The sequence below is a fragment of the Apis mellifera genome, linkage group LG3, assembly GCF_003254395.2.
Source record: "Apis mellifera strain DH4 linkage group LG3, Amel_HAv3.1, whole genome shotgun sequence".
NCBI lineage: Eukaryota > Metazoa > Arthropoda > Insecta > Hymenoptera > Apidae > Apis > Apis mellifera.
This window is the reverse complement of record NC_037640.1, coordinates 13,498,301-13,524,387: the sequence shown is the minus strand read 5'-3', so window position 1 is coordinate 13,524,387 and position 26,087 is coordinate 13,498,301. Positions and strand designations below refer to the sequence as shown.

At 31.8% G+C, this 26,087-nt stretch overlaps 2 protein-coding genes across 8 annotated transcripts in view; both read right to left on the bottom strand.

Annotated features, from left to right (window-relative positions):
* Positions 1 to 2,261: 2,261 nt before the first annotated feature.
* The window catches only part of LOC408721 (neurocalcin homolog), a 41,352-nt gene continuing 17,526 nt past the window's right edge, over positions 2,262 to 26,087 (bottom strand). Inside the window, exons 2-5 of the mRNA XM_392256.7 lie at positions 5,524 to 5,746; positions 5,267 to 5,385; positions 4,875 to 5,063; positions 2,262 to 4,575 (exon numbers count right to left, since the gene is read on the bottom strand). Coding sequence (XP_392256.2) covers positions 4,375 to 4,575; positions 4,875 to 5,063; positions 5,267 to 5,385; positions 5,524 to 5,593 — 579 coding nt within the window. The 5' untranslated portion in view covers positions 5,594 to 5,746 and the 3' untranslated portion in view covers positions 2,262 to 4,374. The remainder of the gene's footprint in view (positions 4,576 to 4,874; positions 5,064 to 5,266; positions 5,386 to 5,523; positions 5,747 to 26,087) is intronic.
* The window catches only part of LOC726283 (neuronal calcium sensor 2), a 29,343-nt gene continuing 17,440 nt past the window's right edge, over positions 14,185 to 26,087 (bottom strand). For 6 of the 7 annotated variants that reach the window (XM_026439695.1, XM_026439693.1, XM_026439694.1 and 3 more), the window contains 4 exons: positions 22,139 to 22,257; positions 21,851 to 21,994; positions 19,555 to 19,683; positions 16,742 to 16,946 (listed from right to left, as the gene is read on the bottom strand). In XM_026439695.1, the coding sequence (XP_026295480.1) occupies positions 16,770 to 16,946; positions 19,555 to 19,683; positions 21,851 to 21,994; positions 22,139 to 22,249 (561 nt within the window). In that variant the 5' untranslated portion in view covers positions 22,250 to 22,257 and the 3' untranslated portion in view covers positions 16,742 to 16,769. Of the gene's footprint in view, positions 16,947 to 19,554; positions 19,684 to 21,850; positions 21,995 to 22,138; positions 22,258 to 26,087 lie in introns of those variants that run through there. The other variant, XM_026439692.1, reaches the window with a different exon arrangement.

The following is a 26,087-nucleotide window of genomic DNA, read 5'->3' as shown; positions in this document are numbered from 1 at the left end:
TATTAATATTCTGAACTTTTTATTCAGATTTTAATAAAATCAAATTTTGTAAAATATAATTATAATATAAAAAATCATAATTTCAAATATTAAAATTATTGTATACCATTAAGGGTTTCAAGAATATTTGTATATACATATATTTTAGAAATTTGTAAAACACAGATGCGAACAAAGTTATTATAATATTATCTCTTTATAATAATATCGTACATAATTGTATTAAATTGTAATATCGTAATATGTAAAATTAAGCAAATATTATCTAGAAATGAACATTTGATTTGAAAAAAATACAATGAATTTTTGCGTTTCAGTAATAATTATAAAAAAAATTATTTCCCTTTAACATCGAAAAATATATAAAAAATTTGAAATAATAAATTGGATAAATTTGATAATTTATTCAATAATGAAAAGTATATCGATTGAAAATATTATCTTTACTACATTTCGTTTTTCGATCGTTTACGTCTACAATATATAAGTATAATATATTTATGTACATTCGTTATATTTTTCTGACATTTGTGTATTTACGTAAATACGTACATTTTACATTGTTGAAGTAATTTTTTTTTGTGCATATATTTATCGTTAGTTTGATAATTGAATACAATATTATTAATTATTTAATGATTTTCTAAAATTGAAAGAAAAAAGAAAAAAAAAAGAATATATAAGAATAGTTTACCGTTGGATAAGTTTAATAAATATCATCATGAACGAAACAATTACTCAAATATTTTATTAATATCATGTATTGTAATCGATAAAAATTACTGACTTAAATTAAGAATAAATTAAGGAAAAATTATTTATATTTTTTTGTATACATAAATTGATTTTCTATATCTAATATTCTATATAAAATAATATAAATAATCGAAAACGATTTTGATGATAAATTAAAATCGTTATAAAATATAATAAGATATAAAATAGAATATTTTATTTTTGAATAAATTAAAGGAAGAATACGTAATAAAATGTTAAAAATATTAATTATATACAATGATACAAAGTTTAGAGAAATTTTTAATTACTACATATAATTACTACATATCGTTCTTAATTAATAATCATAAAATGTTTCTTCCTTCCATTTTTCAATTCATTTTTCGTTATATTAAATGACTATAATAGTACTCGTGTTTTTTTTTCAATAAATTGACACGATTTATAATAATTTAAATATCCACGTTATGTGATTTTTCTCATAAAAAAATTATTTAAAAATGATTATGAAATACTGGGCGAAATTATAAAAAATTATATATTCGATATAATCGATTTTTTTTTTTTTTTTTCTAGAACGGTTCTTTAATTTAATCGCGATATTTACCGTATTTATCTTTTTGCTTATTGCTTCTCCTGGTTACAAGAGTATAATAATTAATATTTTTGCGTCAACAAGTATCGAATGTAAAATATCGATCCTATTTTTATCTAAATAGAATTTTCTTCGTTTCCCTTCTCTTTCTTTTTTTTTTTTTTTTTTTTTCTTTTTCGTATATTTCAGAAGGCAAAGTTACGTTTATATAATTATTTCTCTTTTATGTTGCTATTTTTTTCCATCCTACCGAATAGCGAGAAAAATTCAAAATTTATTTTAGAATCTTATATATTAACTTCTTTAATGAGGTTATTTAATTTATACAGCGTGATTATATATACGAATAAAAGATATATATCTATGTAGTCTTTATCCTTAATTATTAATGAGCACAAGATGAATGTACATCTTAGAAAGTATAACAGATATATGTATATAGATATGAATATACACATATACATATAGACGTGTACGTGTATATATATATATATATATATATACGTGTAAAGAGTGTCCCAAAATTAACGCAAGATTTGAATTTGCCGCCATTTTTGCATTGGTTGGCAACCCTGAAAAAAGAACAGTTTGACAGCTGAGAGTTTAAGGTTAGTAAAAATGGAGCGTTATACGATACACAACAACGTGTCTTCATTATTGAACAATATTTTAAAAATAATATTTTAAAAACTCTCCTTTACGTTTAATTCAAATCTTGCGTTAATTGTGGGACACTCTTTATATATAATATATATATATATATATATTAAGTATGTATATGCATATGTTTATACACATATTTATATCTTAATAATATGTTGCTCTTCCGTAAAACAATGTATATATATATATATATTGGCAAAAACGATCAAGTGCGAAATCATAATGATATCATGTGATCAAAATGAAAAGAGAAAAACGAAAAGAATCAAAAGTAGAGAATTATTTTTAATTCATACATTATAAAAAGAAAAGAAGAGCACGAAGAGCGAAGTGAAGAGAAACAAACGTGACGAATATCTCTTCCCCACGTATTTTTCTATAAATAATCATATTTTCTTTTGCACGCACAAATTTATTCGATTTATAATTAAAAAATTATGTCCCGTCGACGATATCGACGATATCGACCAATTGATCATATTACAATTAAGGAACTAGAAAATTGTCGTATATCGTATATTACGTATCATATTAAAAATGAACAGATTTATAATATCGCGTACACATATACGTATATGCAACGTGTATTAATATATAATTAATCCTAATTGAACAATAGCTAGTGGGAGATTTTTAAGACTTAATTATCTCGCTAATTTCTTTTCTGCATCTTTAAATCTATGTCATTTCATGTCGCTTTTATATAAATTTCTGAATTAACTATTTAATTATTATTCTTTCTCTTATTCTTTGTTGTTGTTGTTATTATTATTATTATTATTGTTATTACTATTACTTTTTTTTTTTCTCCTGCTATTTTCCGTATATTTTTCTCTCTACTCGTCTTTGCATACGCGCAAATATACAATGAAAATACTTAGTCGCATACATAATCGCATGTTCGCACACGTACTTAGACACGCGACTTAGATACGCATTCGCAAAAATAAATCTCTAAAACTGTTGATGCACGTGAGCGTTATTCTTTCTCTCTCTCTCTCTTCCCCCCCCACCCTTATTTTTACTCCTTTTTCCTCTTCATCCTTTTATTTATTATTATATTTTTCTCCTTCGAAATCTTGATAGGATTTTTCAGTAGCTTGTCGAAAGTAACTGAAAATCCGAATAACTGTGATGAATTCAGTTACTTTTGAGTAGGCAACGATGAACTTGATATTTCTCTCCCTTCTTTTACAGAGAAGATCGTAATCAACAATTTCAACTGTTATTTCTCTAGCTGGATTTTCTATCAAAAATGAACATATATATATATATATGTATCGATAAAGCAATAGCAACAAAGGTCATAGAAATTTTTATTCAAGATTTACTGAAGATTTTGAATATTATATTTTTGCAGTCTTTCATCGTATATTTTTTTTAATAAGAATATATCACGAGTATATATATATATATATATATATATATATAATATGTAAAAGAAAATTAAGCTGACTCTCAAAATGATTTATTTGATTAGAAACCGATAAAAATCAATATTTCATCCAATGACCTTTGTTATTTCGATGACCGTTAACTGTTTTTATTATTATTCGTTGCTAATATATAATCACGGTACCTCGCAAATAAGTCTTTTCCATAACGAATAGTTTAGATGTACAATGTACGTGTACTGAAAAATCAAAAACGACGTATCCGCTAAAAATGACGAACCTTGTTATTATCGTACGTGTTGGATATAAAATATATTTTTGCAAATAGCTTACAAACATGGTGTAACACGTTTAAAAATTAATAATTTACCCTTGTGAGCTGCATATGACGGAGACTGACGATGATAAAGGGGACGACTGCTCGATAGATTAATTCAAAAAACGATATAATTTAGAAAAATTGAAAAGAAATTAACGGTCAGAAATAATTGATAATTGAACTACGAGTGATATAATCATCGAGAAAATATACAAGAGAATTCAACAATTGTGGACGTATCGAGCTGTGTCGCATAATTTTCAGTCGTTCGTTCGTACGCAGCAGAGAGAATTTGTGTTAAAACCGATCCGTTTACGAGACGGAGCGACTGGACTAGTCTTTTAGACTAGCTTGCGGTATGCGCAAGCGCCATGGGCCCGGAGACCCTGGACTTATTCGGGTACCGGCCCAATTTACAGATTAATCCTCTGTCTTATATTTTTCAGAAACGATTAAACGTTCATAAAGATATTTTTTTTTTTATTCCACACGTAGAAGTGTGTGAAAGAAGGAGAAAAGAAAACGGAAAGAAAAAGTTTTGAGAAATTATATCGTGATAAATTTTTAATCGTTTCTGTCCGAAGATTATCGGGCCGGGTCCCGACATAGTCGTACACACGTATATAGATGACACAGTAATACTTGCGTAATAACAGCCCAGGGCCTCACTGAGCTTGTGCACTAGGATCGCACTGCAACAGTCGCACGATAGACGGATCACTTTTTGCTCCTTCTATAAATTCGTCGAGCGACAATTTCCCGTCCTTGTTTTTGTCCATTTGCCGGAATATCTTGTCGGTCCTTTTTTCCGGCGTCGACTCGTCCTCCGGCATCTTCATCACGGAACCGACCATTTTGTAGATCGCCTGGGGAATAAATAACAAATCGAGCGTTTCTCACACTCGTTAAATATTTAAATTTTTGAAAATTCTTCGCTCGTTTCGATGGTAATTATATGGAAAATTTTCAAAAAATTAATATTCGAAGAAACGATAATGTTTATTATAGAAAAAAAAGGAAAAAAAATTCAAATTTAGATATTTTGCGATTAACTTAGTGTATTTGTTGTATTAAACATGTTCTTTTTTATAATATTAAAAGGGAATAAATTTCACTTTTCTATAATTACCACGTACAAAGAATCCTTAATCTTGATTATTCTTACCGTCACTATTTCCAGCATTTCTTGCCGCGAGATATAACCGTTACCATCGAGATCGTACATGCTGAAGGCCCATTTCAATTTTTGTTCCAGTTTACCGCGAGACGTTACGCTGAGGGCGCATAAAAATTCTCGAAAGTCGATTGTTCCATCCCCGTTCGCATCGAATGTTCTGAACACGTGCTCTGCAAACTATTACACATCCGTGAATAATAATCGAAATAATCTCAAGTTTCGTTATTTATCATTACAATGCAAGTAATATTCCCGCGTATCGAAAATATCCGTTTCGTTGTTAAGAATCATTTCGATTGATAGAAATGGAAATTGGAGACGTGGATAAAATTATTTTGATCGAATGAATTTTCTATAAACGAAATAATTAATTTTTTTACCTTGGAAGCATCACCGTAAGGGAAGAAATTTCCGTATATCTTTTTGAACTCTTCTACGCTCAGATGACCGCTCGGACAATCCTTTAGGAAGCCTTTGTACCATTCTTGAATTTCGGCATCTTTAAACAAACGTATTAAAAGAAGAAACTTGGGGGTAGGGAAGGAAAAAGAAAAAGGGAGACTGATTTTAATAATTTCGTTAGCTTTCGAATAATTTATTCAATCGAGACTCGATAAGAGATTTGTTGAAAATTTACCTGAAAATTCTGTATTCTGCTTGAGATCCTCTAACACTTCCGGTTTCAGCTTGCTATTCTGTTTCCCCATGGCCGTTCCCCCTTTTTTATTATAAAATCCTGAGGTGAGGCTCTCGGACAGTATTCGATTAGTAGATAAATAAGCAACTAACTAGTTTACTATTCTAACGGTGCCGTTTTAATTAAACAGCACTTCGTGGCTGGCAATTTCCACCAGACACGCCTGTAACGAAAAAATTTATGTAAATCTTTCTTATTTATTTCCTTTTTTACGGAATTAAATGATATTTAGCGGAAACCGGTCTTTTCGTGCTTTTTTTCTTTTTTTTTTTCTCTTCTTTAGGAAAAGATGAAAGCTCGCACGCTCACGTATTTACACGACGCACGCATTCGCGAGAGAGAGAGAGAGAGAGAGCGCCAATTATCGATCCTTCATCGATCCGGAAGATGAATAATTGAATGCAAATGCGTGCGCTTCTTTCGAATCGTTACAAATGTTTTTCGCATCGTTCACGTTCGCATTGTTACAAAATATCGATAATGATGGAAAAAATCATAGATGAAAGTTTTGATTAATAATAGCAATGATAATGATGATAACAATAACAACGATGAAGACGAGTATTATGATTACAATAATAATAACAACATTTGGATAATACATTTAGAGCAGAGTTTGGTTTATTAATATTAGTTTTCTCCTTCGTGTATATCGTTCGCATTACCTATAATTTCTCGCTTTATAATAATAAGTATCGTGTCAATGTAACAAGCAAGCGCATATTATACTCGATAATTATTGTTAAATCGTTATATGAAATATCGAATAAGAGGAAGAGAAAAAGTGATTTTTCGAATGCTGGAAGAATTGAAGAAAAGAAATAGATTAAAAGAAACGTGTCAATTGTTGTAAATTATTATCGAAACTCTTTTTCGTAATAAAAAAAATATATCTATCGTTACGTTTTCTTTATTGTTCGAAAAATAAAAAATCGATTTATCTAATTATCAGATTGTTCAATGAATTAAAGATAGGCCGGGCAGAGCGAAACAGCGGCTAGAAAATAATTCGTACATCATCGATAATCCACTGAACAAATAGTTTTTCATGACGAATGGATCGCGTGACGCGAGTAAGTATTAATTTTTAATACGTATATTAGTACGTTCTACATCTTTATGCACAAACATATTACGAAACAGGTATATTTTTAATGTTGATACAAATTAATTAATTAACAAATTAATAGATCATCGCGATAATGATTTCGAATTTTTATATATACATGCACTTTCTTTATCTTTTATTATCCTAGTTGAAGTTGGAAAAAAGATGAAAGTGATTGGACAATGTCAAGGATGAACAAAATAATTAAAAACAAACTTTGAAATATGTAAGATACACAAGATATTCTTTTTATATCTCTATTCAAGATTTCAAAGAAAAGTGGGTCGATCAATCTTGAATAATAAAATTTCGTTTATAAAACTCACGATTATTGCATTCCAGTTATTTTAGGTGAAATCTTAAAATGAAATATAATTAAAAAAAGAAAAGACGAATAACAACGATTTTAAAAACTTAGATTTAATTAGAGAAATATATATTGTCTCGTCCCACTTTTCCTTCAAATCGTGAAATTAATCATTATCGATGTTAATTACATCCGCTACGACTTACGACTAAACGTTTTTTTACGTAAAAATTCATAATAACGTTTATACATTAATAAATGTTACATGTAAATATTATACATATAGAAAAGTGATTCTTATTTTTTTTTCTTTTTCATATTTTTTTTTTAATTACATTAAACGCAACTATTACAACGCTAATTTGTAAATTGAATAATAAGGATGGAGTGATTAAGAATAATGTAAACATACGTAAGAGAAAAATTCGATTCGTTTAAATATTATTCCTTATTCTTCTTAATATATAATGTTGATAAATGAACGAATAATATGACATATTCGAATAATGTAGATGCTAATGTAAATGTATGCTACAATGCGTTTTTCGAAAATGGAACACGTTTATTAAAGTTATATTCTATATAAAATAGACAATATTGAACGTTAAATAGGGAATTGAAAATTAAAATCATTATGACAGACTAATATTTTTTCACTTATTTTCTTTTGCACCTTATTTTTGTTCTGTACCATATTTTTAATCACATGATTGTTAAGAGACTGAGAGAGAATTAAACGTGAAAAGTGAAATAAACTATGGAAAAATTTGTAAATTCGTGTGTGCAAATATACTGATTATTTGAGAAAGTTAATCTTAAATTTTTCTTATGAAAAGTTCGCACTATTACTACTTTTAAACGTGTGTTGTTTATAATATTTCTTCATCGAAATATTTTCATTCATTTTTTTTTATCGAAAATTAAATAAAAAGAAGAAAATATTAGAAAAATATCAGACAATTATTGTAATTGTAATCTTGGTCACTACTTAAATTACATAAATCAAATAAATATAAATATATATATATATGTACATATTGGAATGCGTTTAATCTTTCTTAAAGGTATTTTAATATCAATTACTTATTATAAGAAAATAAATTTCTTCTTAACACGATTAGATTAGATTATGTTTTTGATTGATTTGGTTAAATAGTGTGGGAAGTTTGAGAAATTATTATTCTAAACAATTTTATTTGTAGAACAACATTAAACTAATCGTTTTACAAACTAATAATTTATATAATAATACGACACATAAGATATTTTTACATATCGTTTCTTAATCATATTATTAAGTTTTGAAGATGAAAAGGGAAAGTAGATACAAAAGTAGCATTAAGGTATGTACTATTATCTCAGCATTAGCACCAGATTAGAAGATTAGAGAAAGAATAAGAAAAAGATTTTTTTTTTCCTTTTTTTTCTTTTTTTTTCTTCTTACGTCTCAATTATCATCTATATTCACACAAATTATAATATCTCGATCTTATTTATCGATCTATTAATCTCAGATTTCTATACATATGTGTATATACACATATGTATAGAAATACTATATATTTTTTTTTTTTTTTAAATACAAGACTAATAATGGTCCTAGAGATCGATCCTATGCGCTAATAATAGTTTTTTTTTTTTTTTTTTTTTTGCTAAAATGTCGAAACGAGTGTTTCCAAGTGTTGTTTTCGAAATCAGAGATAATCAATAATCAATCGGCAGTATATTCCGTCACGAGTACATACATGTAAATATTTATTATACGTCTTCGATAAATATTTCGATATAATATGCTTTTTGAAAATTGCGCAAATAATAAAAGATTTTATTTTTGATAAGACGATTACATTTTTTTTCTTTTCTTTCGATCGAATACTTCGACAATAATACGATAATTGAAAAAAAAAAAAAAAAAAGAAACGATCATCACGAATCGTTACAAATAAATAAATAGATATAATTATACATCTTCTTTTGTATCTTCTTCATATCCTTTTTATATTCACCATCGAAGAATACAATAATGTTTCTTTTTCTAATTGTTTAAATGCTAAATGATACATTGGAACGAAATTGTACAATGAAATTGCGAAATTAACGTATTATTTAAATATTACGCATATTTGTTTTTTTTTTAAGCGAACTTTCCTTTCGTTCTTCTTCTCGTTTTTTTTGTCTCTTTATTTTTATTTTATTTGTATATTTTATTCGATATCGTTCATATATTAAGGATATATAAACACAATATATAATTACAACGATTTACAATTTATCAAATAGTCCGAAACTGTATCGTGTTTGACGATAAGTTTTTGCAATCTGATATTTTTTACAATATCGTAACTTAATGTAAAGAAAAAAAAAAGAAGCAAAGAAATGGAAGATAAAAATAAAAAAATCCGATAATTATTTAATAATATCAGATCATCGATAAAATTAGTCAAAATTTAATTTATACTTTTTTGACATCTGTACGTGGATAAAATACTTTCGAATATTGACATTTTGCTTAATCATTAGGACAATATAAATAATGATAATTTAAAGATAAAATTTATATATATATATTTTTTTTTTCTTATAAAAAATCAGCAATTTGATTTTCTAGATTACAGTACTATGTGCAACTCGGTACAATTAAAGACCGAAAATAGAAATAATAATAATTCCTTACTTTTATATTGCAATTATAATTAATAAAAATTCCAATAAATTTTACAAAGTTGAAATAATATTCGTTTGTTTATTAAGGAAATTTGATAAAAATTTCAAACAACTTTTGTTCCCAAAAGAATAAAATTTATGCTTTAAATAATATATTAATTTCGTTATGATTAAAGATGAAAGAAAATTGAACGAGTATCATTCACAATTTCGATAAGGAATTTTTTTCTTCGAGGAGAATTTTATACGAATACATTTTCATAAAACGAATTCGTCTTTCACCGAGTTTTCCGTATTTCGTTTTTATTTTATTCCCTTATTGGATCGTCTCTCTTTACATCTCCATATATATATATACGATAGGATTAAACATGGATTGTACGAAAGTTGTTTTGTAAAAAAGTGTAAGTATAAAGATATTGCCAAAAATTTTGTTACACAGTGTCACATACGTCTATATAAATTTCTATTATTATTGGGAGAAAATCAATCGCGAATCATATATAGGAAGAGGGATAAAAAAGAGAAAAAAAAGAAATATTTTACAAATCATAATTGCACGTTCCTTTCTCGATTACTTAATGATAATTTCATCCAACGCATTTTACGATAGATAGATTTCGAAGAGCGACGAGTATATATAAATAGAATAGAAGTGCGAATAAATAGATTAATACGAAGAGATTAAGCGCAAGGAGGGAATAAAAGTATTCGTCTTATTCGCTGTAACGATTTGTTTTCCTTTACCGCCGCTAGTTTGCGATGCATCGTTTCGGGCAAATAGGGATAATCGATCGATAAAAAGGAGGGGGAGAGAGAGATAGAGAGATAGACAGACAGACAGACAGAGAGAGATGACTAATTTAAAGAAGAGGTTGGAGGCATGAAGACGTGCAGGAAGGATAGAATGAACGGCGTAGAAAAATATAAAATAGATTTTCGAAGTAGCGTAGATAATTCGATATTTCGCTCGCGTATTAATCTTTCATCTTTGAGCCTTGCTTGGCAAGGTTTTCACGGTGTATTAATTTTTCGTGATCAAAGCGGATCGATCGGTTTACAACAATATTTATTGAAAAAATAAAATACCGAATATTTTATATTTAAAGAAATTTTTTTTCAATTTTCATCTCGATCGTGGCACAAAAGATTCTGAATAACATATACCTATGAAAAATATATCTTTCGTGTATACACAATCGTGTATATATATTTTTATACGAAAAGAACTTGTTAAAAAAAAAAAAAAAAAGAATTATTTCGGATGGTTCTTTTTCTTTTTTTTTTTATATTTTTTTATTTACTTTTTATTTTTTTTATTCATTTATTCACTTTTTTTTACGAGGATAACAATATCGACTTTCGAATTTTTCAACGCTGCGAGATTTCTTTTTTTTTTTTCGGAAATTGGAAACTCAGACGTAATACTCGTAATATATATATATAATGCACTTTTGGGTCTTGTGTTCTTAAGCTTTATAAAATTGTTCTCTCTATATATTCATTGACTCTTTTTTTCAATAGAAGAAGAAACTTGGTATTTCGATTGTCAATGCTGCACTTTCGATTTGAAGAGGGATCCGACGTTTCCGTTCGTATCTCATCTTTCGATTTCGTTGCGGGACGAACAGAAGAGAATACGAGAAGAGTATCCGAACCGTGGATACGTTATTTAAAATTATAATCGTAGCACGAAAATATATCCTTTTCTTTCTTATTTCCTTCTTTTTCTCCTTTTTTATTTATTTATTTTTTCTTTCAGATGATTTATCACGAATCATCGGAACGAATAATTACGATTTATACGAAACAAAATGGAAATACGGTTTATCGTCGAGGAAAAGATGGAAAAAAAGGGGGAATCAATCATCGTGCCGTTGATATTTTTTTTTTCTTCTTTTATATCGTACCGAAAGTGAATAATATATGTGTGTGTGTGTGTGTTTGTGTGTTGTACATAGATTTTTCGTTTCGATTAAATATTTAGAAGAGATTTTTGGGGGGGGGGGAATGTGGTGGCAGGCACGTGGAATGAGAAAGCGCGCACATTTTTCCATCATCGTATCAATCGAGAGATTAATCGAGAAATTGCATTCTCAAATTCGTGTTCGAATTGATTCGAAATTGCGGAAGCACGTACACGAACGAAAAAAAAAAAAAAAGACACGAAGAAAACTTCGATTTTGAATAATTTGAGAAAAAAGGCAATGATATGTTACTTAGCCTAGCGTATTGTAATAATAATTATAATTACGCATAAATATACGCGAGCGATGTGACAATACACCGTTTACATTAATTGCACGAACTGCACATTAGTACATGGATACTAAAACCCGCTAACTAATTCTCTTTCCAAATTTCTCTCAACAACGAAACACGACTATTTCCTTACCCTTAGTGATTTGTATATAAATTCGTGGAATTTCAACCATCTTTTCTCGGCAATTTTTCTCTCTCGAGAGGGAAAAAATTATTATTAATCGTTTCTAATCGAGATCGATCTAAAAGATATTCATCCTACAGTATATATTCATAAATATACATATACATATATATTCTTTTCCTTTCTATAGAACATGTGCACTTTTTCTTAAATATCTTTTAATTTATAAGTTATAATAGTATTTAAAATAATTACAGTAGGAATAATTAGTAGGGATATAATTTTTATAAATTGATTTTATAAGATAATAAAATTGGATATTTAAAAATGACATTTTTGTTTATAAATTTAATTTATAAAATTAAAATTTATAAAAAAATTATTATAACAATATTTACTTATGAAATTTATGTCTTGTGAAGAGAAGTCAATTATTGAAATTTTGTCAAGAAAATTTAATATTTATTTAACGATTTTAATTTGTATAATTTATTTATTAATTTATATAATAAATTTTTAGTTTAATTTAAAATTTAAATAGCTTATATTTGAGAGCGTAATATTGAAAATATTAATGAAAATTTTTAAAATTTTTTTAAATAAATAGTTCTTAGTTAGGACTAATAGAATCCAAATGATTTATTAACAATAAATTGCTAATTAATTAGCCTTAACTAATTTAAATAATTATTAATAATTATATTTTTATAATTAAATTTCATTAAGTTTAATTTTTAAATAATAATAATAATTAATAATTTAAATATAAGAAGTAATTATTTACATTTAATTTCGACTTAAATATTGATTTTATAAAATCCTTATATTATTTTAGTAATTGTTATTGTAATTATTTAATTAAAATAATCAATTTAAATAATTATTTATTCATTCTAAAATTAGTGTAGCGATTAATAAAATAAAAAAAATTGGTAAAAATAAAATAATTTCAACATCAAAAATTAAAAATATTATTGTTATTAAAAAAAAAAAGGTAGAGAGAATGCTAAATTTGCTTTTAAAAAAATTTATAGAAGAAAGAAGAAGGAATAGAAACTAATGCGTCTACTAATAAAACGAATAGAAAATTGTATTTTCCTTCGTTTTATCTTTTACTCGTTAATTCTCAGAAAATACGTTTCGTTATAAAATATTATTATTGTTCTCTCTATCGTTGCGTTCATTTTATTTAACGCGAAATTGCGTGTAGATATACATATATATATGTATATGTATATGTATATATATATATTGAGCGAAAAATCGAAAATCATCAAACTAGAAAAATAGACAGACAGATAGATAGACGCGTAAACGAATGGAGCTAAAAAAGAATACTTTAATCCTTTCGATCGCGGAATAATACATTTATCTCGTTATAATATATGTATAAATATTATATAAATCTAATCTTGCGAATTCGAGTCTCTTAAATCGATAACGATTAAATAAATATACAAATTTGAAATTATTACGGTGATCGAGTTGAAAAGAGATTAAAAGATTAGGTAAAGTATGTTTATCGTAAATTCGGATGAAAAATTTTTAATCCCCTTATTATTATTAATTTTTACCAATAATTCAACCTATTAACCTATTAACCGTGCTGCTGATGTCGAGAGAAAAAAAGACAACAGAGAGAGAGAGAGAGAGAGAGAGAGAGAGAGAGAGAGAGAGAGAGACGAGAATAAATAAAACGTCCGTTTTAAATCGACGATATATGTGTGTGTGTGTGTGTGTGTGTGTGTGTGTGTGTGGTGTATACACGTTTTTCATTCCATTGGAAATAACGACGTTTTTCATACGTTCGTTAAACGATCGACCCAATATATATTATCATCTTGTGCGATTTTTCTTTTTTATTATTATTATTATTATTATACGTACGATGTTAAAAAAGAGAAAGAAAAGCGGTGAATCGCATGCTTGTCGATCAGCTACCTGTATGAGAAATTTTTAAAATTGATTATCTTGCTTTTATGTTTCCTTATTGCGGAGAGAGAGAGAAGAGAGAGAGAGAGACACGTTACAAATTCTAGAATTTTCTATCACTTTTTCACCAGCTTCGGATTAATATATATCGCTACACACACACAGATGCGCTCTGAGCTTAAATCATAATTAATACGACTTTTTAATGGGGGCAACACGGTTGCCCTATTTTTCATTTTTTTTCCTTTTTTTTTTCCCGTTTATTTATTCGATATTTTGTTAAACTTACTATGGATTTGAAATACAATCTCGTTACTACCCTAAATAATTTAAGGAGCGTGACTTTTGATGCGTATATTACGCGATAACGTTAAATATTCTTCGTAATAGATATATTATATTGCACGCATATACAATGCTAGCTTAATTGTTGCGTGAAATTCATGTATATATATATATATATATATATATATATAAGTGTCGTTGTTGTGGAGTTATGGATCAACGTATGGTGAAACGACACCAAAATGTTGATTGTATTTGATTGTATTTTCACACGTTCGAACCGTTCGAATTTTCTATAATTATCGTATCGATGCGTACCGTGTATTGTTGATGTTCGAGGCAGACAGATAAAAGGACATTCCAAGTCGATTCTTCGTACGACTTCGTACGTTTATCTTCTCAGTTGTACGTATACCGCGAATCGTTCCATACTACGCTGCTAACATATACTACACGTAATTAGGTATAGTATGCGTGCATCACCCAAGACTAGAACCCAACGTTTCTTCGAAGAGAAAATCGATAGAATAATTACCGCTTTGCGAAGGTAAATAAACATCGTGCCGTCCATTTCTCTCCCAAACACTTTTACGAATTTTTTTCGCTTCTTGACATTTTTAATCACAATTTTTTTTTTCTTCTGTTCGAACGAACTTACATTTTCCTTCCGATGATAAATTTAATTCTCGATACGATTTTTAAATATGAAAAAAAAAAAAAAAAACGTAAAATTCGTATTTTTATAATACTTTTATTTTCGTGGTGTTCGAACGAATCGATAATACTTTCTTCTTTTTTTATCGCTAAAAACAACGGAAAAAGTTTCGAGTTCTAGTTTTAGGCGATGTATATGAGTGTTGCATACACGTTCACCGCGCTATATACATATATATGGGAAATTATACATACGTCAATAAAAATTGAATTAGAATACGAATTTAAAGTTTCAGAAAAATTAAAAATATATATATATATATGTATATATATTAAATGCATATTTAGGCTGATTATATAATAGGACATACAAAGGACGAAATTCCTCGAAATACAAAATATTCGGCAGAATTGTTGGATGAAAGGGGGGGAAAAAGCTTTGTTATCGTATTAATTAATTAATTAATTAATTACGAAAAATTCTACGAAAGCGATCGAAGCGTTTGAATGATACGATTCGCGTCGTAAAATATCGCGTTTTAAGCTCGGTTCATAGATACACATTTTATTTACACCGGTTAGATAGAAAGTTGGAAAACGAGGAAACGATCGGTGTAAAATTAAGTCATCGTAGACGTGAAATTTGAAATATCTTCCCTTACACGATTTAGGACGATTTATATATCTGTTTGAACGAGTTCGGTGTGCACAGGTCTACGAATTTTTCGACGGGTAAGAAAACGTAAAAAAAAAAAAAAAAAAAAAAAGACGCATCGTATTTTCGATACACGGAATTTTTATACCGTAACGTATGCGATGTCGAATTTGTTTCGAATCGAATTATTATTATTATTATTATTAGGTCATTGCTATTTAATTACGTGATCCGTCCGTGTACATCGACCTGCCTTCACGTTCATCATACGTTTCGTCGGGATGCCGAACTTTAGGCACTTTTGGTCCGTCCATCGAACGGCTGTACATATAAGTAAAAAGCGAAGCTACGAATCTCCTTATATATTCGTTCAACCCATTTTGTCAAACCACTCGTGTGAATATCGTCTTCTATCTTCTCGTTCAACGGGGAATGAACGGGGGATGAATATTTCCGAATGAAAACGATAATTCATCGTCGATTAATCAATACGTTAATATGACGTACCTTCCTTTCTTTTTCAATGTAAAACGTATATATCGTGCAATATACAAAACTGCATCCCTCGATCGAAAATCGATTTGTCCTATTTACTTCGACACTACCCTCTCGCGATTTTCGTTGTGTGTCACCATCACTCTCGCCAAATATCCTAGCTAACTTTTTCTTCGTCGTTGTTCGAATTTAAAGGGGAGAGTCAAACTGTCTCGCTTGTTTCGATCTTTGAAAAGAGAGAAAGAGAAGAAAGAGAGAGAGAGAGAAAAACGTTATAAATCTAACCGTCAACGTTTCTAACCTGAAACGTCAATTTTTTTTTTAGGTACTTGGTGCGGAGAAGCATCGGTCGAACTTCAAACTCGATCCGATTCTAGAATAATAAAACTCTACACACTCGTCTTCTTTCTTCGCCGTTTAATAATTTTCCCGAGGGTGAACGAGTTCGGTTAGAAATCGGATGGATTGTCTGTTGGGAGGGGAGGGGAGGGAAATTTGCCGACTCGAGTTCGAAATTGGACCGTGAAGAAAAAACACCGATTTTCCCTCCATTTTTTTCTCCCTCGCACCGACGTTATCGACGTTCGATAATATAGAGAACGATCGGCACGAAGGATAGATTTGTTTCTTTCATTCGGTGAGTCGATCATCAATCGATCATCGATTATCCGAGACAAGAGAGAGAGAGAGAGAGAGGAAATTAAGGGGCCAGCATTTTTGAAAGTTCCTCGTCTTGAAGGCAACCTTTCAAAAATTCCTCCTCGGTAAGTTGACCGTCATTATTTTCGTCCATTCTCGCGAAGATGTTCTTCGCTCTTTCTTCCGCGCTATCTGCCGGTCTGTTGCTCGAGCATGCACCGAGCATGTCGTATATTGCCTACAAACAGAAAACATTTCGTATTATTTGACAAGATGTTTCTCACGCAACGATCGATCATCCTTTTCTTTTCTTTTCTTTTCTAATCTTCGTTGTTCCACTTTCGTCCATCGATCGATTTTGCAACTTTTCTCGCTTTTACTCGATTTTATCCTTTCGATTTCCGCTCGAAATGAAAAATATTAGAATTCCATTCTATTCTGTTTCTATACGAGTTTTCACGATTTATTTGAATCGAATTTTAAATACAAATTATTCTTCTTTTATTTATTCTTTCTCCGTTTCGTTTAACCTATTGTATCCGATTCGAGAAAAGATGAAATAATCGAGAAACGATATCGTATTACAGATTTCGTTTTCACTCGATTCGAATTTTTCCATCGAAACTTTATTCCCTTTAACGTTGATTTACGTATATTTATATATTTTTTAACATTGAAACGCGTTAGTTAATTGTAAGTATTTGTAGAATTTTTCAAAGAAAACTTGATTAATTTCGAATCTGTATCTGGTATCGTTCGAGCAAAATTTTTCGTTCTTCGAACTTTGGCGATAAAGTTTTTTAAATGGTGGAAAAAAATGATGGCCATTTTTCTCGGCGACGAAATGAATTTTTAAAACAGTTGGAAACCAAGATGACTTTTTTTTATGGAAAGATAAAAGTTGGATTTGTTCGCTGGAAGAAATATTAAAATTCGTACGATATTCGAATCGTATATAGAAGAAGTGGAGCGAAACGACTTCTTCCCTTCCTTCGTTTCTTCCATCCATCCATTTTTCTCTCAGGATTCCGTCATCGCGTTGTAATCGCATTCCGAGTGCTCTCCGCTTACTTTCCATTCAATCGAGTATTTGCTCCTGTTTCTGGATCGATCGAGTTATATCGAAGGTTAATTGTAGTAAAGTGGATGAAACCTTCTTTTTCCAAGTCATCCATCCGAGCCAGCCTTTCACGAACCATTTCATAGAAATATTTCTTTCCTCGTCATCCTCGTTTCGAAGATCAGAATCATCTCTGTTCTTTCTCTCCTTTTATTCGTAATATATATTTAAAAAAATATTTAATTTTTCAATAACTCTCCTCGTCTCATTCTTTCTGTCGATATCTAGTTTTTATATTTTATTATAATAATATTTTGTTCGACGAACGCTTCGAATATTTTCGTCGATGTACAATTTCGATCCGATTCATCGTTTTCGATTATTCCTCCAACTTTTATGCTCGGAACTTGGTATCTTACGTAACGATCGATCGAATCCTCGGGGAATCCAGACGTCTAGACGTCTGGATGCGTGCGGATAATTCGTTAATTGTGAGCCAATTAGGGGGCCGTTCTTTTAGAAGGAAATCGAGTTTCGAAAAATGATATTCAAATTGGAGGAAGAGACGAGAAATTTTGCTCGAATCGGTTTATCTTCCAATTAAATAAAATTCCAATCTAAAATACCATTCTCGATATCGAGAATCTTCGAATCTATATATTGGGTTGGCAACTAAGTAATTGCGGATTTTTTTTAGAAAATCAAAGACAATTTTTTCGTGGAACTAAATAACTTTATTCCGTAATGCGTTGCCCATTTCGATCAATGACCTTTTGCCATCTTTCAGACAGCATCGTAATCCCACGTTCGTAAAACTTGTGGTTTTTATTAGCAAAAAACTGGATCAGGTACGATTTGATATCATCATCGTTATTGAAATTTTTACCATTCGAGGAGTTTTGTAAAGATCGAAAGAAAAAGTAATCGGATGGTGCAAGGTCAGGACTATATGGTGGATGTGGCAAAACATCCCAACCAAGCTCCAATAATTTTTGCCGAGTGACCAAAGATGCGTGTGGCCTTGCATCGTCACGATGGAATACAACACCTTTTCGATTTGTCAATTCGGGCCGCTTTTCTTCAACCGCATTGTTTAATTTCGTTAGTTGTTCGATGTAGACGACAGAATTGATCGTTCGGTTGGATAGTAAGAGTTCAAAATAGACAATTCCTTTGTAATCCTACCAAACTGATAACAAAACCTTCTTTCGACGAATACCAGCTTTTGACGTTGTTCGAGCTGGTTCACGTGGCCTGCTCCACCATCTTTTCCGCTCGATATCGTTGTAAACAACCCATTTTCCATCGCCAATTATCGGTCGTTTTAAAAATGGATCATTTTCATTACGTTTCTTTAGCAAATCGCAGCTGTTAACGCGTCGCGTTAAATGCTTTTCTTTCAGTTCACTAAGGAACTCATGTATCGAGTTTTCGAACATAGCCAAGTTGTTTTAAGTGGTTTTCAATGCATGTATGCGATACATGAAGCTTTTCTGCAATCTCACGAGTTGTACTGTGACGATCCGAATCGATTATCGCTTTGATTAGGTCGTCATCAACTTCAACTGAAATCCGCAATTACTTAGTTGCCAACCCAATACATTCGTTTTATATTAAAAAAAAGTCTTCGATTCGTTGCGAGAAGGAACGAGAGGAGGGATGAAATCGACGATTCTTTCTCTTTTCAAACAATTCTTATAATAAATCATCTTCTAATCGTGATGAAAGAAGGATGTGAAATTTGTATGAAAAAGAGAGTGTGCGTGTTAATTACGAAATATAATACCTGAACGATCTTGGTCATTTCTTGAATGTCAATGACACCGTTTCCATCGACATCGTACATACGGAAAGCCCATTTCAGTTTTTCCTCTGGCGTCCCGCTAGACGTTACATCGATAGCCAACAAAAATTCCTGCAACGAACAAAATTGAACGCTCTTGCTTCTCAGTGTTCATCGTTGCAATTGAAAAAAAAGAAAAATCGGGTTTTACATTTTCCACGAACTTTCAAAGATTTATTGGAACGTAAAATGATCGATTCGATCGATATTAACGGAACGAATCGTTTCGAACAAAATTGAACGCTCTTGCTTCTCAGTGTTCATCGTTGCAATTGAAAAAAAATAAAAATCGGATAGAAATTTACATTTTCCACGAAGTTTCAAAGATTTATTGGAACGTATTAAAATGATCGTTTCGAGCCAACAAAAATTCCTGCAACGAACAAAATTGAACGCTCTTGCTTCTCAGTGTTCATCGTTGCAATTGAAAAAAAAGAAAAATCGGGTTTTACATTTTCCACGAACTTTCAAAGATTTATTGGAACGTAAAATGATCGATTCGATCGATATTAACGGAACGAATCGTTTCGAACAAAATTGAACGCTCTTGCTTCTCAGTGTTCATCGTTGCAATTGAAAAAAAATAAAAATCGGATAGAAATTTACATTTTCCACGAAGTTTCAAAGATTTATTGGAACGTATTAAAATGATCGTTTCGAGCCAACAAAAATTCCTGCAACGAACAAAATTGAACGCTCTTGCTTCTCACTGTTCATCGTTGCAATTGAAAAAAGAAAAGAAAAATCGGATAGAAATTTACGTTTTCCACGAAGTTTCAAAGATTTATTGGAACGTAAAATGATCAATTCGATCGATATTAACGTATCGTTCGAGCCAACAAAAATTCCTGCAACGAACAAAATTGAACGCTCTTGCTTCTCAGTGTTCATCGTTGCAATTGATAAAAAGAAAAATCGGATAGAAATTTACATTTTCCACGTTTCGAAGTTTCAAAGATTTATTGCAACGTAAAATGATCGATTCGATCGATATTAACGGAACATATCGTTTCGAGCCAACAAAAATTCCTGCAACGAACAAAATTGAACGCTCTTGCTTCTCAGTGTTCATCGTTGCAATTGAAAAAAAAGAAAAGAAAAATCAGGTAGAAATTTACATTTTCCACGTTTCGAAGTTTCAAAGATTTATTGGAACGTAAAATGATCAATTCGATCGATATTAACGGAACGTATCGTTTCGAGCCAACAAAAATTCCTGCAACGAACAAAATTGAACGCTCTTGCTTCTCACTGTTCATCGTTGCAATTGAAAAAAAATAAAAATCGGGTAGAAATTTACATTTTCCACGAAGTTTCAAAGATTTATTGGAACGTATTAAGATGATCGATTCGATCGATATTAACGGAACGTATCGTTTCGAGCCAACAAAAATTCCTGCAACGAACAAAATTGAACGCTCTTGCTTCTCAGTGTTCATCGTTGCAATTGAAAAAAAGAAAAATCGGATAGAAATTTACATTTTCCACGTTTCAAAGTTTCAAAGATTTATTGGAATGTAAAATGATCGATTCGATCGATATTAACGGAACGAATCGTTTCGAGTCAATAAAAATTCCTGCAACGAACAAAATTGAACGCTCTTGCTTCTCAGTTCACTCTTGCTTCATCGTTGCAATTGAAAAAAAGGAAAATCGGGTAGAAATTTACATTTTCCACGAACTTTCAAAGATTTATTGGAACGTAAAATGATCGATTCGATCAATATTAACGGAACGTATCGTTTCGAGTTAAAGAATTGAGAGTATTCGCGTTGATGTAGATACGGCAAGAGGTTGAACTGGGTCATCCTACGCCTGAGGTAGACAAACGGCAAGGGTTTTAAAGAACGAAGTCGAGGGCGAGCCGGCTCTTTGCTCTTCATGACCTCCGAAGTGTCTCCACTTCTCGTATTGACCCCATCGACGTGCTGGCCCCTCTAGCCAATTTCTGCCATCGGCTAGATTCCTATATCATCGCCCCACCCTTCTATCGCCTTTCCACGTATTGTACTCACCTTTTTCCTCCTCCTCCTCCTCTTCTTCTCCTCTTTTTTCGAGAGAACGATTTCCACCAACGCTATTTATCATTAATGGTGCTTCGATTTAAAAAGTTTTATTCGTTCTTTCTCGATGGAAGAATGACGGACGTAATTCGTTTCGAAATTCGATTTAAAGCTTTAATTTCTATTGTACGCGTTGAAAAGAGTCGAGTAGTTGTGTAGAAAAATCGATTTCTTACCTTGAAATCGATGTAGCCATTCTTGTCCATGTCGAATGTGCGGAAAACGTGATCGCAAAATTCCTCCGCGTTGCCCGACGGGAAGAACATTTTATACATGTCGACAAATTTTGCCGGCGTTAGTCTGCCGTTCGGGCAATCTTGCTGTAACACAAGAAGAAGAATATTTCTAAGCAAATATCTCCAAGAATCAAATTTCCTCTCAACTTTGAAAAAACATCGAGGAAACTTGCCAATAATATTATTATTATCCCGATTTGAAAAACAAATTTTCGAGCAACAACTTACTTTAAATCCTTTGTACCATTCCTTTATAGTCGCCTCGTCGTATCTCGTGTGCGATTTCAGAAAATCCATATCCTCTTTGCTCAGCTTATCTTTGCTCCCGAAACAGCCCATTTTGCGATCTGCAACGGAAAGGGAGTAACCCGTTGCTCCGTGTGATTATCGTACGGTATAGATAATTAAATAATAATAACAACAACAATAATAACGATATAATGGAAAGAGAGGGGGAAAAATGAAGAGAGAGAGAGAGAAAAAAAAGCGAGGGGGCGATAAGAAGATATACGCGCGATACGTGGGTTATGTTACACGTTATTTACGCTAAGTGGATGAGAATGTGCATGACATTTTCTGGTAGCGGCGAACGTGTTAACTCTTTGTGCTCGAGGGGTCGGACTCTTATCCGTCCCACTCGGCAGTCTCATTTTTCTAATTGTCCCATTTTCCTTTTCTTCTCTTTCCTATAACGCGGCCGTCCGTTTAAACTTCGTTTTCGAATTTCAAAAAGTTTTCACGAAGCTCGAATACGAACTGTAATAGTCGAAGAAATAACGATACACGATTCGAATAAAAAGTTTGGAGAAAGGTGGTGAAGGAAGTGGAGCTCGTGACTCGTTTGACGATTAGCTCCTATTATTCTGGAAAACGATGTTAAAATCGAACGGTCGATATGATCGAATCATTGAAAAGAGACTATCTGGACAACTGCACGAATCTATTACGGTGTGTACGTAAGTATCTGGTGAGCAAGATTCGATAACGCACAGAGAGCGCGCATCGAGAAAGACGAGACATTATACATCAATTTTTCATATCGTGTAAAATACGAGATACGATAAAATTACACACTTTGATGATACATTTTCGAATATTAATTTAAATAGTTTGAAGGGAAAGAAGATATAAAAGGATTCTCGATCCACGGAGTAGAGAAAAGCGTGTAAATGGAGTTTGTTTGAAAAGACGACAAAGAAGCATTGTTCGAGTTTAGTTTAATACGAAGGATCGTATCGACGGTCGATAAGAAAGGATCACGGCGTCGTCGACAATGAGCGCGTCACCGTATCGACAATTACATTCACGTTTAACGCTGTATTATTGGGTTTATAACGCGGAGCGTGTATTGTTCCTGCGTGGAAGCATGCGGAGAGAAAGTGACACAGTTTTCCTCGCGCTCGAGGAGGAAGAAAACGAACGGATTTCATCACGGTTTCTCGTCGAACGGATATCCCTTTGTTTTTCCATCGTTTCTCGCCTCGCTTCCGACGCGACGCCTCTCGGTCGAGTTTTCAATCGCGAGAACCCACCGACCGTGTTAATCCGAATAAATTTCAAGAATTCTCATTTCGCCAACTTCCTTCACTCCCTCTCGTGCAAAGATATCGTTCTAAAAATAGAGAGAATAGAAAATGGGGAGACACGAGAGACTGTGTGAGAATAATTGGAAAAAGTAAGTATCGCGTTTAATAACGGAAATAACGTACGGGCGAAACGAACGGATAACTTTCTCGACTCTCGACCCTTTCGACATACCACGCGTGACTCTCGACGAGCTTGTGTCACTTTTTGCCGCGTGATACGATTACAAATTCAACGAGAAAGATTACTCGACGATTATTCTTATTTTTAAAACATATATCTTGTATAAGTTTTATAGAAAATTCTTCTCGAAATCGATCGAACGAAAAGTTTGACAGATACAATAAGAACGGACGAGAGAGAGAGAGAGAGAGATATTTGAAAAGAGAAGCAGAGAAATTCGCCATTTTCTGGATGCTAAACGACCTGTAAAAAGGAGACAGAGAGAGAGAGATAGAGGGAGGGAAGAAAGACGGCGCGACTCGATCGGAAAAGCGAGGAGGACGGGATCGAAAGGAAGTTTCGATTCGATCGACCGCAAAACCGATCCGTTTCGACCAATTAAGAGCGATCGGAATCAGAGGCGTAATTTATCGGTACGGTCACTCGCCAACTTGTTCTTCGACCGCGTTAAAAATAAACTCGTTAGTTTGCCATCGATACGTTGCCACGAGATCGATACACGAGATGGAAAAATAGGACGTGTCCAACTTTATTTACCGCGCGAGATTACTCAAAATGTTTGGATGGAATTTTTTTTTTTCCGATTTTGAACGATGCAACACGGTTTGGATAACGAGTTTCGAGGAATAAAAAATCTTCTAAAAATCGAATTTTTCTTTTACGATCGATATTCACGAATGTGAATATGAAATTCTTCGAGCTCGAATCGAAAAATCGGACGATTTTATTACGCGAGTGCGTTGAGCGATAATTGATTGATATTTTAGCAATTAAAAAAAATAGGGTATTTAAGGATGAATCGAGTAATAATACACCTGTTGATACTTTGCGTAACGGCTTTCTACTTTCTATAGACCGTTACCCTATGCACGTATATGACGCGATGTCAAGGCTCGTTTATTAAATATGTACGCTACGTATCGTTCTATCGTCCGTTCCTCGAATAAACATGGTCGAGTCGATGATGAAACCGTCGTATTCTATGATATAATTACGATATACGTATATATAAATTAAACATTGTTCGTCCAAGTATGTACGTGCCGATCGTATCTTCTTGGTGACGAGGAGCAATTAAAAGTATATGCGATATACGATCTTTGAAATACAATCTATAAAAATGTATCTCTTCCATGTTCGAATTAATGGAATAAAAGAATAGTACAAGAACGTAGAAACCGATATTGCAGAAAGATAATATATCGTTAAATAGAGCAAATCGTTTTCAGATCGAACAACTCGTATAATAAATTTTGATGCATGAAACGGTTGGAAGAGGAGGAATCGTGACACGACGCCGCGCTCTTTTCACGACGGCGAGTATGGCCGTGGCCGCCGTGCTATTATCCTCCCTTACATTCGACCTATTTTTGAGAAAGCAACTTCGAAGGCTCGCCTTCGAAAACGCTGGTCTAACTTTAGAACTCGTGCATTCGGATAATATTAAAAAGATTTTTCGCCACAGCGAAAATATACATTTCTATCGCTTGTTAAACGGCGGTGAGCGTAAATATCGAGGAATTATTTGCACGCTGCCACGTGTTGGCCCGTCATTTCCCCCCTCTCCTATTATTCTCACGCGTCGTCTTTGTTACTCGACCCGAGGTAAACACTTGGATTCGAAACGGCGCGTTCAGGTGTCGTTCAAGGTTGTTGATCGGACGAACGTGTGTACAAGCAACGTTAAAGGTGATTTGGAACGCGAGCTAAAAAACATGGCATTTCACGTACACGTAACTTCGGACGAACAAGGAGTAAAACTGCTCCTGCCGTTTCTGGAAGATGCGTTGCGTAATCATTTTCTCTCTCTCTGTCTATGTACTTATGTCTATCTACGATCAAATTACGAGCAAATTATGCGGAAAATCTTATAAAAAAATAATAAAATAGTTTTACGAAACGCTACGAAATTTCACACGATCGATACGGTTAGATATTTTTTCTTGGACAAAGCAGATCTAGATCTCGATTTATTTGGTATCGAGAGATCGATTCATCGTTAATCATCGAGAAGATTGGCGAGAAAGGGTGCGTGGAAAGATTTATTTGCTTTTTAACGAGTTTACGAATTGGTAACCTCTAAACGATAATTCAAGGTTGAAAAACGTTCCATTATGGATTTATCGAAGAATTATTCTTTCGAAAGAAAAAGATAAATATTTCGATAATCGAACAGAAAGAAAGAGAGTGTGTAAAAGAAGAAGAATTTATTTCTAGGTATATTTTCTATTCCTCCTCGTATTTGTTTTACTTTTTTTTTAAGATATCGATTTATATGATAAATTTTCGCAAAAAAAAAAAGTGAAACGAAACGATGTAAAATTCATTCGCTCGAGTATACGTTATTTTTTCAAGCATACCTCCAACGATAGTAGTAATTTCAGAGATATTCGGTTTCTGCCTTCACCAC